The sequence below is a fragment of the Strongylocentrotus purpuratus genome, unplaced genomic scaffold, assembly GCF_000002235.5.
Source record: "Strongylocentrotus purpuratus isolate Spur 01 unplaced genomic scaffold, Spur_5.0 spur5_scaffold_14, whole genome shotgun sequence".
NCBI lineage: Eukaryota > Metazoa > Echinodermata > Echinoidea > Camarodonta > Strongylocentrotidae > Strongylocentrotus > Strongylocentrotus purpuratus.
In genome coordinates, this window is record NW_022145599.1 from 9,525,068 (window position 1) to 9,540,304 (window position 15,237).

Sequence of the window (15,237 nt, forward strand, 5' to 3'; positions counted from 1 at the left end):
TTTTATATTATTGCCTGGTGGTTACTATTATTCAAATTTCATTTAAGCTCATTTATTTCTTAATATTTGTACAGAGCCTCTCCTAAAAAGTCCTTCCAACGTACTTTTTATAGTATTCATTATGTAGGCCTAAATATTAGGTTACATATAGCTCCGGTTAGTCTCATTTGACAACGCCCCCTATCGTCAGAGTCCAGCAGCCTATAAACATGTTAGCCTATGGACTTAAAAAAAAAAAAAAAAATCGTTAATCGTCATTTTTTGTTTAAACGAAAAGCACATCCACCCCGACGTACGTTATCACTAGCTCTTTCATTGGAACCCTCATGTCCCATTGACTTTTGAAAGTTTACCCACTGTAATTTGGTCAAAATAGGTCGCCAGCTCGCCATTGCCTATATAACATATGTGCAACAAGTCGAACTTTGGACGCAATTTGCCACTCGATTTAAGGTTACAAGTCCAGCACACGAAGGATAACAAGCATGAATTATCATAGATCAGTTCTGATTTGTTCATTATGTCCATTTCAGCCAAACCCCCCCCCCCCCACCGTAATTTTTCCATTTAATAGTAAAGGCAAGCATTTCGCCGAGGTAGGCAAAAACATGAATATTCATGAACACCATGGACTATTCGATTATTAACAGAGGAGTGCTATTGTGCACCACATCAAACTCCCCTACTTTCAGTCAAGTATTTCATTGTATTATGTAGTTTGGTAGGTTTATTTTACTAACTGTTTAATTATCAGATATCAATGATAGTTTAAAGATATGGAAAAGGTTCTTGTATTTTATATTTAGCAAAGCAATCTCAAATACAAAATCACCAACAAGTGTCGTCTGATCCGCCGATTGTCATCTGCTATATAATTACGTTCAAGGCACATTTATCTGTGCACTGTGATGTACACAGTTTACTCGTCAGTGTAGATTTATTATTAGCCATCTGTCATGTATTAGTCTGTAATCGTTGACACACATACAATTACCACACACATGAACACTCTCAATTCCCCTCCCCAACACACCATTTCCGCACACCCGGTTCACACATCATACCCAATGGCATATAAACCCTGCAACATATAGTGGAAAATTCTATTTAATATGTTAATGAAGACAAAAAATTAATTGAAAAATTAAAAAAAATTGAAGTAGGCCCCCCCCCCCCCGCTCCACATCTGCCAGTGTTATTATGATCACGCAAGAGCAAGTTTTTAAAATTTTCAACTTCCAGAATAACATGACGGCATGTGATTGCGAAACCGGTCACAATGTCATCGCGTGATCATTGTGCCATTGCGAAATACATGCCCATGTATCGGAATGAGTCGCGTGCGATTAGTTTTTTGGTATTAATGTATTATTTCCCTAAGCTAAATCTCCCACCACTATTTAATGACATGTTTAAGGTAAGTTCTTCTTTCCATTCTTGTAAAACAAGAAACAAATCCACTTTGTACGCACTTCATCGACCAAATATATTCTCCGTTTCCAAGGTGTTCATGAATGGAATTCACATAATGATGTTATAAGCAGTACAACTCTTACAAGGTTCAAATATCTACGTAAACAGTTATTGTTTATACGCAAATGTTGTGTACCGAGAAGAAACTTCTTCATCTTTCTGTAAGCTTTTATTTATTTTTCTATAGTCTCTCTCTCTCTATAATTTTCTAACTCTTTGTCCCTTCTTTTCTTCTGTGAGACTGTTCCGCGTGTGTCATCTGTGTAATAAACTGATGAGTGTTTTGTGAGGGTGTGTGTGTGCGCGTGTGTTTGTGGGTGGGTGTGAATACGGATGTGATATAGGTATTTGAAAGAATAGGTGTACGTGGGTGTTTATTTTTTAATTTTTTAAAATATTATTGCCTGGTGATTACTATAATTCAAACTTCATATAAAGATAAGACCAGTTATGGTCATACGATTGCAAAAAACGTTGTGGAATCGATCAGAAAAGGTTGATCATCTAGCATATAAGTATTGGAGTGTACTGCAAGGTTCTGGAATCATCAAAATGATAAGAAATTTGGCCCAGTCTTGGTAAAGTTACAAGCACTGTACACAGAAAGATGTATATGGTACTACGCACACGTGCGCGACACGTGCGTTTATCTCTCACATACCAATAGATAAACTAATTTACCAAATATATCAATTAGTAGGTGGTTTCCCGGCAAAATCTTTATCATCATGTGTTAGTCAAAACATATTATTTCACATGATTGGTAATAAGAGCTTCCATTTCATTTCTTGAAATTGAAGCGTTTCCAATACTGGCCTTTAATTACCTTTAAGCTCATTTATTTCTCTATATTTGTACGGAGCCTCTCCTTATAATATTTTTTCTTCTTCTTAGTGGTACTTCCAATCTTCTTTTTGTTCACATGTATTCATTATGTAGGCCTAATTATTATGTTATTAATGAGAAAAAAAAGAAATTTAAATTTAAAAATAAAAACAATTGAAGTAGGCACACTAGGGGCAAAGACCGGCTGTGCCCCCCCCCGCCCCACATCTGCCAGTGTAATTATGATACCGCAAGAGGATATGTTTTTACAACTTTCAATTTCCTGAATAACATGACGGCATGTGATTGCGAAACCTGTCACAATGTCATCGCGTGATAATTATGCCATTGCGAAATACATGCCCAGGTATCGGAATGAGTCGCGTGTGAGTATATTATTGCTTCGTTTCTGATCAGGAAGTTCATTGGATTGCAAAATGTACATGGTTATGTTCACGGTGTTATCTAATAAAGTCGTCTGTTTGGAGCCAGAAGGGCATTAACTCATTTTATTTGAGGGGGAAGGGTGGGTATAAAGACTGGTATCATCTTGTAGATCTCATTCTGTTTTTTCTAACGCATTTGATAAAACAAAATGTAGTATTTTAATAAATTGCAATTACCAAGGGGGCGAAGCAGGTTTTCGAAACGGTTGTTGAGTATCAACGTGGTCAGGGCACCTCCCTGCACAATGTATAGGTGGACTATTTTGAAAATATGCTGCTGGTAAAAAAGTAACGGCCATTTATCAAAACGGCCGCCATGTATAACTCATGTTAAACCATTTTGGAGATTTTTTTTTTTACAGAACCTCATTTTACCATTTGTGAGGTGGCTCATGAAGAGAATTAAATTGTCTACTAGATGATTTCACATTTAATAGGTTTGGGGATGGATTGTGTATCAATTTTGAGCAAAATATATGATTTTATAAAACTATTTCTCCAAAATTATGAATTGCGCTAAAAGAAACATGACTTGCATTTCTAGAAAACTGTCCATAAAATTGGTTTATATCATTTCTAAATACCAAGTTCATTGTTTTTTTTTAACAAAGACGTTATAGCGCTTTAAAGTTGAAACTTTGATATTAGCTGTAATGGCAATTTTAGTTACTAAGAGCTTTCTTCTCCTTACCAACGGTAACATAGTGAGATGAAAAATAGAATATGTAGCGAGTAGATGCTAACATGAAGCAGATGACAATTTGGATAGGAAGTATGATGTTAGATGATGCAGTTTTATCATATTTTAAAGATATCTCTCTTAGCTCCCGCTACTGTTGATACAATTTGGGTTTGGTTTTGCTTGATATGCTATTCTGGATGTATTTATGCATACAGGCATTTAAGCTTATGTAGGAATATATTATGATAGTTTATGATAATTCACTTTCTCATGATACACAATGAGAACTTTAAGTGTTCTTCGTTTGTTATTCAATTTAAAGAATACTCATTTATATGCATGTATGTGTCTACTTAATACATCTAGTATAACTCAAATTTCATTAAGGAGACGCATACTTCACATGCACAAGTTAAACTTATAGTCAGGTGGCTTAGCGAAATTATCGTTACACGGCGGACAAAAGCGCCATTTTTGGTACAGGGCTTCCTTTCGACCTACTGAACGATATTAGCCTAGGAGCCCTCGGCAAAAAATTAATTTAAAGGTGTGGGGGGCGGGGGCGGCATTCCGGAGCCCCTTAATAAAATATAAGTTAAAATAACATTGATCTGTTGTTGTACGAATGTAATTTTTGGTACAGGGCTTTTTAGAACCATCTGAACGATGTTAGGGTTGCAGCCCCTTCAAAAAAAAAAATATATAGGTGTATTTTTGGGGGCCGGGGCGTCGTACCGGAGCCCCCATATTATATATTCTGTAAGATCACATTGGTTTGTGATTATACGACAGCCTGTTTTTGTACAGGGCTTCCCAAGGACTTACTGAAAGATAGTAGGGTAGGACCCCCTGGCAACAATTTCATATAAGGGTGTAGGGGCGGGGGCGCCATCCCGGAGCCCCCCAAATACTATAAAGGTTAAAAAAAAAAAAAAAATCTTGCACAAATGCAATTTCTGGTACAGGGCTTTTTTTTGACCTACTAAACGATGTTAGGGTTGGAGCCGCCAACAAAACATTTATATAGGTGTATTTTGGGGGCGGGGGCGCCGTACCAGAGCCCCCGTGTTAGATATCATGAAAGATCACATTGGTTTGTGGTTATATGACAGCCTTTTATGGTACAGGGCTCTCTTATGACCTACTGAATGATATTAAGGAAGGAGCCCCCGGCAAAACAATCGCATAAGTGTGAAGAAGGTCGGGGCGTTGTTTCGGAGCCCCCGTGTTGATTTTGTTAAACCTTAATAATTTGCATACTCTGGGGGTAGAATGTTGCCAGTCGCCAGTAATAAGTCTTAACAACAGAACACGCTCATGTCAGGTGGCTAAGCGTTACTATCAACTAATCATAGCCTAGGAGCCTTTCAGAATTTTTGAAAAAAATCATGTAAAACACAGAATTCCAAGTTAGCTGACATTTGTGACATAATTCCACTCATTCCTGAGAATCATAAAAAGTTTTAAATGGTTACGAAATATATGTATAGAGGCCACTGATCAAATTCAATTCAAGTTTGGATAAATTGCAATACTACAAGTGGACCTAGCTACAAGCAGTTTCACCAAAGTAATCATTGAAATGTGTGACTCTTGGATAATTGGACATTATAAAAATAACAAAACATTTTTAATTATTATATATACCGTTTTTATTCAACTTTCAATAACAATCCACCCTCTTCAGGGGCGGATCCCGGAATGTTTTAAGAAGGCGGGAGGAGAGGGTTCAGGCCCAATAGATTTTTGTTCACAAAAGAAATGAAATAAATAAACTCATATGCGCAGTATGCTTTCTAGCACTTATTCCAAGCGTTTACCACATACCATGTATAATCCATGGGGGGGGGGGGGGGGTGCGTTGACCACCACCTCCCGGATCAGTGTCTGCTTTTCTGATTTGAAGTTAAAGTTGATCACCCATTTTAGTAAACATTCATTCGTTCTCAATAACTAGATAAAACTTGCGTTTCAGCAAAAAAAAACAATTCTTAATTTTCATGACTATATCTCACATCACGGAGATTAGAGCATTGCATGTGGTTGAAATGGATTGCAGTGTAAAAGAAACTTTCATAGTTTTCTCAATTTTCTAAGTATGTGGGATTGTTAAGTGATGTTTAATAATAAAATCGCTTACAGTTTACAATGTTCTATGTAGTACAACTGCACTTGCAAAGTGGTGAGCAGTCCAAATTTGCTTTGCCGCATTTGCAGTTGGAGCAGTCACCTTTGCATGAACATCTGATAAGTTCACGACATGATCTGGAAATCTCTGGAATTGTCATCCAAACTGGTACCCATGACTCTGATATTTTGGTCCAGGCAAAGTCCTTTGGAGAAGGAACCACTGGCTGTGTTTGAGTGCAGGTCGTCCAGATTCCCGCTTGATACACTGCACGGCGGACATGCTGGAGTAGTGCATCCTTGGTGGGTGGCAGTTTGTCCATTGCTCGATTCTTATGGCAGAAGAGTTCCTGTCTTGTCTTGTTGACAGAGTTCAAAGGACTGGTTTTGTCATACAGGATAACAGTCAGTCTCTCGAGCTTTAGGAACGAGTCGTCGTTGAGTTCCAGCATCTGGAAAGGATGGTCGGCTAGAGACACAAATGTCTGTGTGACGTCTTTATAGATCTGCCAGGCCTGCCAAACTGACTTCTTGCCCTTGCCATTGAAAGCAGAGGTTGTGTCACAACCTGAAAATGCGTGGAACATGGGTAATGCACGTGATTTTTGCTGCCCTAGGCTCGAGTAGATGGCGTTGATGTGGTAAAACCTGTAATTCTTGCCCATGCCAAAGGCCACCCAGATGTCAGCCAAAGGTTGAGTTGAAATCAGATTATGGAATGTGCCAGCAAGGATTACTACAACATCTGTGTCCACAGTTCGCACAAGGATAGTCTTTCCCCCGTGTTTCAGAGAATGTAGCACATGAACCACAACTCTAGTGTCCGCCTCCTCGTGATTACAGTTTTGCATGGGGATGCCAGTACCAATGGATGCCACAGATTTCCCGGATGTGACATATACAGCTTTGGCTGGCGGCAAGTTGAAATCCTCAATCTTGGAAGTCAAAAAGGCAAACAGCTCTTTCTTGTTGAGTGGGTCACGGAGAAAGTCCATCCAATTGCCTGGTAGTTTGGTCTCACCCGATACTTTCCTGCGCACACCCTTGCCTCTCTTTTCCCGGGTAGATTCTTTCAAGCTATCTGGAATGTATGTGTCCCACACGACATCCAACCTCATGGCGTCCTGAAGCTGCTTCTCCAGGTATGGGATGAATACCCTGTCTGCATACTCATGGAATGTGCTGACGCTGGTAGTGGGCAGACAGTGTACGATGACGGCACCATCCAGGACTTTGCAGTCATAGGTTGAAGGTGGCTCTGATTGACCAGGTTGCTCAAGACATTTCAGCAGGTCCGACTTCGTGCTGGGCAAATGAAGCTTGTTAAAGTCTGAGAGGGAAGGAGGGAAGGACTGTATCTCATGTGCAAAGAACTCTGCCAAGTCACCTTCCCGGTTCTGCATAGATATGTACAACTGGCCGAAGAGTGCCACGTTGTTTTGAAGCACTTTGATCTTCTTCCCCTGCTTAGATGTTACCTTCCGTTTAGGTTTACTGAATAGTGCTAGAGAATTCCTCTTGATTGGGTCATGGATGGAGTGGCTGCGAACATCAAGCACATTCTTGACAAAGTTCTTGTACTGTTTCCTGCCTGTATCCTCCAATGTGTGCAATGCGGCTACCACTGATTCATCCGCACAGTTGCGACTGTCAAGAGTTACTAGTTCGGAGAAATCATCCAAGAAGGGATTGCCCATTCGTCTGATGGTATCGGAGAGGCTGACAACCTGTCGCTGGAAGGTCTTCTGTGTTGAGAGACCCTGCTCATGATGCTGGAAGTTCTCCGGGATCTCTGTGTCATCATCAGGAAGGTATTCTTCTTCGAATTGCTTTAGCAGCCTGGACATCTCTGGTCCCGAAAGCATCCATCGTCGAAAAGCCACAGGGTTTTCTGTGAGTCCAACAGCTCCACCAGAACCTTTCACGATCTTGTTTTCCTGCTCATGAGCTTGATCAAATGGGATTGCAGAGAATTTGTTTCTTGTCTTGGAAAGGACCCAGTGAGAAAAATTCTCAAACTCATCCTTGATAGTGTCGGGCAGAGACTTCATATCTCTGATGTGAACTGGCATCCACCGTGAGTAGTTCACATGATCCAAGGCAAAGAACAGTGGTGTGAGTTCCTCCAAGACTTCAACATACAAAGGGAAATTCTTCTCTCTGTGAGCCCTGATGAAGATAAGAATGAGGGTTTCATATCTCATGATCAGGTCCCAGTACATGAAAGTAGGACTTCTCTTCTGCATGTTGTTTTTCCAAGCCGTGAAAGATTCTTCATCTTTGGGGCCGTCGCTGTGCATGAAAGCCTCACTCTGAAGATTGTGCAGAGTCAAGACAGTGATTTGGTGGGCGCGCCTAGTTCTAGTTAAGTGTGCTGCCTTCAGATACGAATCGGCCGTGCCAGATGACGCTACCTCTGCCTCTGTGAGGGCTGTGGTCCAGCCAGAACCTTCTAAGACATCCCCAAGTGTGTTCCATAGTGCCATTTCTGTGTGCAGACCTCCTAGCATAACCACATGCACTTTCTCACCATGAGTGTCTGGCCATTTCCACTGTACAAACTTTGCCAAGGCAAACAGAGGCTGGTCAAATGTCGTGACTGGGATTTGTCCTGGGTTCAGAAATTCGACAGCTTGGCTCTCGACATCCATGCCATGCTTAATCATAGCAGGAGTTGCAGACTTCTCATAAAAGAGAGGAAGGAGTGCACATTGTGCTGGAGGGTCTTCTACCGGAGGTTGATTAGAGGCATGATAGGCAGCCCATGAAATAGTATCTCCACTGATGAGTTCTTTTGTCTCTAGAAGTGGCAGTGAATGCTCTACCCAACTGTGTTCCCCTGCTTTGGCCGCATCTAAGCACCTCTCGAGTGGAAACACTTCACTTTCTGGCACCGCAACAGCAGTTGTCTTCAAAGCTGTGGCTGGTACATAGGCGTAGCTATCAGGAAGAGCATGCTTTTCATTTCCAGAAGGTGGTATCACAACAGGTGCTCTGCTCTCGCCAGGTTTGGCCTTGGTAGGCAACTGTAAAAGGCTGATTCCAGTCCCATGGAATGATGTTTTGGAAGTGGTTGAGCTCGGGTTGTGGTCTAGGTTGTCGAGGGCGCCAACAGTGAACACACCTTTCCGGAGGCTAGCCGGAGACACCACTCCATCTTCTACAAAGCGTTCACAGGTAGAAGTTGCGATCCATTCCTCAATCTCCATAATCCTGTCATAAGAAATGCTGATGCCAAAGTGATACAACTGCGTGATGAGCTTCTTGCTTCTAGTCAGTGCATGCATACTGATGCCAATATAGATTGGGAGGGGTGGTTCACGCTCCAGAGTGTGTCTGGTCTTCACAGTGGTATCAGATGACCGTTTCTTTGTATTGTAAGTGATGCACTGGCTGATTGTGAGGCAAGCCTGGGAGTCACGCTTGTCTTGATGTTTTAAGTTGGGACCATTCAAGATCATGGAGACAAGAGACTTGATGCTTGAGGGCAGTGAGTCTTCCTGACATTCTTCCGGGAAGCAACCAGTGAATTTGAAGCCTTGATGGTTAAAGATGTCTTTTCTTATTATTGTAGCAGCATTGGCCAAGATAACAGCGTCTGCTGAGAAGTCTCGACTCGTCAGAGCTTCTTTCAACATATTGTGCATGCCTTCCTTGAAAATGAGTACAGTGTTTTTCCCAGCATACTGTTCTTGTGCCTCTGAGAAGCGTCCTAGCAAACGAACCTTCAGTCTGGTCTTGTTGACTTGTTTCTTGATACCCAGTTCTTTAAGACGAGTCACATACAGATCGTGAACCTCATTCAACTTGAAGAGGAGAGTTCCAGAATCCACAGACTTCTCAATGTAGCTGGTCAGTTCCACAAATGCCCGAGACTCGTTCATTTTTTCATCTGTGTTTTCAGCTGCTTGGCCTGCCTTGCGGGTATGACTACGGTAGCGATTTCTTAGCTTGGTCAGACATGTCAGATGGTATTTTGCCTCCATTGCAATTAGATCTCCCCCAACTATTCTAGCCATAAGCAGGGTATCATTTAGCTCTGTGATCATGTCCCTGATATTTTTGTCGGTATCCAAGGTTGAAACTTCATGGAGAACATTTTCTTCTTCACCTTTCTCACAGAATATACACCTTTGAACATCTAGTGATTTGCGCTTACTGGGCCTTTTCTCTTCACCATCAGGGTTAGGCTCTCTCTTCTTATTTGTCTTTGCCAACTTGGAATTGTTAAACTTTAAATGGCAAGATTTGTGCCAGGAGGCAGAATGAGAAACAAAATTGTCAACAGTTTCATCACTCCCAAAATAGAGTTTCACAGGAAGAGCACCAATATTCCTGAACTGTTCTACGTTGGTCAGGAATGATGTGTAGGCACATGCCTTGTCAACACTTGTCCTAGGACTCTTTAAGGGACACTTCAAGGGTTCAGCAGTGTCGTGCTGGCAAATCACACAGCGATCCCAATTTAGCTCCATGTTTAGTCACACCCTAAAAAGAAACAAATGTATTGGAATACTATGAAAGGTGTCCGAGGCCACTACAATATTTAGTAGGATGTAGGTTCAATGAATTCAGGCTGTTGGCTCATTAATTCATGTCTCATATGTTACCTTCTTTTTTCTGAGCAGAGCTACATATTATGTGTGTATCAAAGTAACACTCGACAAGTTAAGCCTAATGTTCTCCATCAAAATGATGATGAACTATAATCAATCTGTCTAGCCCATTGCCCTGCTTCATCTATACTCATCAATGCTTTGATTTTCTTTCACAACTGTTTATTTAATTATAGACTTTTCACCCTATTAACAATCAATGAGTTCCCTGGCAACATAACACAAAAAGACATGAACTCACAAGCATTCATAAGCACGCCTGTTAAATTTACATACACACACATACAATCATTCATATTCATACCAATCTACCCCTATGCAATTCAACACACTGCACAGTCCCAATTTGGGCGCATGCACTGCCAACTACTCAACTATTATGCAATGTGTATCCAACACACTTACTATGCACACACAGCACATCATTTAAACTTTCTTGACCTTTCCAACTCTAAAATCAGTTTTGTATAGGAGGACACTAAACCACAAAGTTGTCATATAGTCTGTAACTATCAAAGAATGTAACAAGTAAAGAATGATACCTTATCTCTCTATTTGAATAAAGATGTTTATGGATAGAAATCTGATAAAAATAAGGTTTTTTCTTACCTGATACATAATGTGCTGGATTAGTGAACTTCAGATTAAGTAGGTCACAAATGAATGGACAAGAACAAAGAACGCCATCACTCATCAATATGTGCTTAGTGTCTGCTTCAGAATACGTCTTACATGTTAATACTCTTTATAGAGACTGGAAATATCTAAACTCAAACAACAAAAACAGGCAATTATCAGAGTAGTGGATAAATTGAGGGGAAAAAATAAAATTTGTGAACATTTTATAAAACAACACTTCTCAAGGAACTAACGGCTCATCACATTAAGTACCCATTATATATAGGTTTATGGTTCAATAATTACTTTGGTAAAACTGCTTGTAGGTCCATTTGTAGTATTGCAATTTATCCAAAGTTGGATTCAATTTGATCAGTGGCCTCTACACAAATATTTCGTAACCATTTTAACCTTTTTATCATTCACAAATGTCGGCTAACTTGAAAATTCTGTGTTTTACATGATTTTTTCAAAACTTTCGAAAGGCTCCTAGGCTATGATTAGTTGATAGTAACGCTTAGCCACCTGAAATGAGCGTGTTCTGTTGTTAAGACTAATTACTGGCAACTGGCAACATTTTACCCCAGAGTATGCAAAGTATTAAGGTTTAAAAAAAAATCAATGCGGGGGCTCCGAAACAACGCCCCGACCCTCTTCACACGTATGTGATTGTTTTGCCGGGGGCTCCTTCCTTAATATCATTCAGTAGGTCCTAGGAGAGCTCTGTACTAATACAGGCTGTCATATAACCACAAACCAATGTGATATTTCATGATATCTAACACGGGGGCTCTGGTACGACGCCCCCGCCCCCAAAACACACCTATATAAATGTTTTGTTGGGGGCTCCAACCCTAACAGCGTTTACCAGAAATTGCATTCGTGCAAGAAAAAAGTTTTTTTTTTTTTTTTTTTTTTTTTTTTCCTTTATAGTTTTTGGGGGGCTCCGGGATGATGCCCCCGCCCCTACACCCTTATATGAAATTATTGCCAGGGGGTCCTACCCTACTACCTTTCAGTAGGTCCTAAGGAAGCCCTGTACAAAAGCAGGCTGTCGTATAACCACAAACCAATGTGATCTTACATGATATATAATATGGGGGCTCCGGTAAGACGCCCCCGCCCCCAAATCACCCCTATAAACATTTTTTTTTTTGGGGGGGCTTCAACCTTAACATCGTTCAGAAGGTCCTAAAAAGCCCTGTACCAAAAATTACATTCGTACAACAACAATTCAATGTTATTTTACCTTATATATTATTTAGGGGCTCGGGGATGACGCCCCCGCCCCCACACCTTTATATCAAATTTTTACCGAGGGCTCCTAGGCTATTATCGTTCAGTAGGTCCTAAGGAAGCCCTGTACCAAAAATGGCGCTTTTGTCCGCCGTGTAACGATAATCGATAATTTTGACGCTAAGCCACCTGACTATTATGAGCGTTTATAGCATGGTTTATAGTACCCGTTTTTTCATCATAAATCGCGAGCCACAAATGTATAAATGTTGAAATATAAACATGTATACAATTTAAATATGATTTGCAAAGCATATTGCTCAATAAATTATGCATATTGTTATTCTGGTGTGATAAGCCATTTGTCACATCGAACACCCAAGATGCTGGTGATAATATCATATGCTTTTGCGTAAGATAATTAGGGGTACATGTTTCATAATGTTGTGATATTTTTCTATTTTCAATCACATCAATGATAATTTATAAAGGCAAATCAAGCCTGCCCAATGTGTTAGGCCTGCGTTTCAAGGATACATTTTGTAATTATTAGTACTTACTAACAAGTTTTACACATGAGCCTTTATTTGTATAGATACATTTATAACTAAATGTAAGGTATTCATGGGTGGCTTGCATAGATAGAACATACACAATGTTCTTGGACGGTGCGGACTATTTCACATGACCTGTGTCGTTGATTGAATGGTCCTTTTTCGTGATTTAATCTTTGTTGGCTGCCTCGCTACGGGTCTGTTCTTTCGCCTGCTACGGGTGATTGTGTTTCGGTGGTCGGGTGAATGGCGTACGTTTCTTTGTTGCTAGGTGAGACAAGCATTAATGCCTTTCCTGCCTGGTGGCACGTAGTGTGCGCGGTTTGCTTTCTGGCTGTCGGGATGCAGTTATTCGTGGCGGGTGGGTTGAATGGCTTTGAGGCGGGGCGCTCGTCTGGGCTTAGTGCATTGGATTCGGTTTCGTGTGTTCTTGAATTATATGCCAACAAGGTTCTGGCTCGTACATACAGCTGCTCGTACTCTGACTGTTGTCAATGTCTCCCATAATTTGTTTAGTCTAATCACGAGTGCAAATTAGACCTTTCTGTTGGTTAAGTTTAGGATCTTTTTTCTTCTTTTTTTTTTAAAAAGAAAGTTTTACATATTACATTACATGAGGTTATTTAAAAACATAAATGATATTGCATGTTTAAAGTGCGCATTAGATTGAGCTTAATCTCTATACTTTTTCTTTTAAATTCGATTCTCTATGTTCACAATTCATGATAAAGTTATGAGAATACCAAAGAGATAACTCGATATACTTGCATAATTAATTTGAAAAGCTGTATTAATGTCCCATGGGCTACAACACTTTGCTTTTGAGACCTGTAAGTGATTATGATTATGTTGCCATTTTTACCTTTACTTATGTTTTCTTACAACACTTTTATTTTCAGCACTAGCACAACCATGTACACAAGAACGTACACACGTTCACAGAATTACATGCACAGACTCACACTTCCACACATGGACAAAAACTCACACAGCGTGCTCTCTGTGGTTTTTCTTGTATACTTGAGATATTCCAGAATTCTTAATGATTTTTCCTAACGCAAATTTTGACCAAGGTTTGATAAATGTTGAAAGCAAGTATTATACAGTAGAAGAATTTAATTCTAGTTTTAATTCATCCAATAATAACGATCAAATGTACGATGATTCAAACTCCATGAATCTTCAAGCCAATCCTGACTTTAGCCTATTTCACGTTAATAGTAGAAGTATGAATAAGAATTTTGAGTCCGTACAAGAACTTTTTTTACAATTAAATAACTTCCAGTTTTCCATAATAGGCTTATCTGAAACTTGGCTCCATAACAATTCCCCACCTCTATTTAATATACCAAACTATCACATGTTTCGTTCTGATCGTGACAATGGTAGAGGGGGCGGAGTAGCGCTATACATACATAATCATTTTAAAATTAAAGTTAGGTCTGACTTACACACTGAAGGTGCTGAAGATTTATATATTGAAATATTAAATGATAAAACCAAAAACATAATAGTTGGCATAATGTATAGACCCCCTAATCATAATGTAGACATTTTCTTGGACAATTTTGATAGATGTCTTGATACTGTTTCCCGAGAAAATAAAGAAGTTTATATAATGGGCGACTTTAACATTAATCTTTTAAATTCTGATGATAACCACATTGTGAAATTTAGTAGTACACTGCAATCTTACGCATTTAACCCACATATTGATAAACCAACAAGAATTTCATGTATTTCTCAAACTCTCATTGACAATATTTTTTCGAATGTAGCTCATAACAATTTTACAAATGGTCTGTTGTATTACGATATTTCTGACCATTTACCGATATTTATTATTTCTAAAGTTCACCTTGTTAAAAAAATTACTAAAAATAATTGTGCAATGCATAGAAAACAAACAAAACATAATATTGAATCATTAAACTTTGATTTAGCCAAAGAAGATTGGGTCGAGGTATTATGTGTATCTGACGTAAATGTAGCATATGAAAAATTTCTAGAAATTGTATTACATTATTGTCATAAGAATATACCCCTTGTCAAAATAAAAAAAAGGTAAAAAGGCCAAACAACCATGGATTACTAAGGGTATTTTGCGTTCCATAGTCGCCCGTAATAAGTTGTATAAGGAAGCCCTTACAAGTCAATGTAACGACAAGCTTAAGAAGTATAAAACGTATAGGAATCATCTTACATCTCTTATACGATTGTCTAAGAAGTTATATTATTCTAACAACATAGAAAGTAATAAAAGTAACAATAATTTATTATGGAAAACTGTAAAGGAACTCTTAGGCAAGAAAAAGACAGAAAGTAATAAATGTTTCTTAATTGATGAACAACAAATAACAGATCCAATTAAAATTTCAAAAGCTTTTAATGAGTATTATATAGATGTAGGCCCTAATTTAGCAGCTAATATTGATTCAGGTGACATGGACTACAATAAGTCCTTGAATTTCCCACGTGAAAATTCCTTATTTCTTACTCCAACCAATGATTATGAAATTATTAATGTAGTTCAACACCTTAATTCTACAAAATCTAGTGGCCATGATAGTATAAGTGTTCACTTATTGAAACAAATAATCTTTAATATGGTAACCCCCCTGACATATATATTTAATTTATCAATTTCAACGGGTGTATTC

The 15,237-nt window shown here is 39.2% G+C and overlaps 1 protein-coding gene across 1 annotated transcript; it reads right to left on the reverse strand.

Moving 5' to 3' along the window:
* Positions 1–5,319: 5,319 nt before the first annotated feature.
* LOC105447085 lies at positions 5,320–11,487 on the reverse strand. The gene is made up of 2 exons (XM_030984150.1): positions 10,779–11,487; positions 5,320–10,041 (listed from the first exon to the last, which is right to left on the reverse strand). The coding sequence occupies exon 2, from the start codon at positions 10,026–10,028 to the stop codon at positions 5,580–5,582; it is 4,449 nt and encodes a 1,482-aa protein (XP_030840010.1). The 5' UTR covers positions 10,029–10,041; positions 10,779–11,487; the 3' UTR covers positions 5,320–5,579.
* Between the last annotated feature and the right edge of the window lie 3,750 nt (positions 11,488–15,237).

What these genes read in the sequence shown, in the direction of transcription:
- LOC105447085 (XM_030984150.1), bottom strand. Translation starts at nt 10,028, where the DNA reads ATGGAGCTAAATTGGGATCGCTGTGTGATTTGCCAGCACGACACTGCT.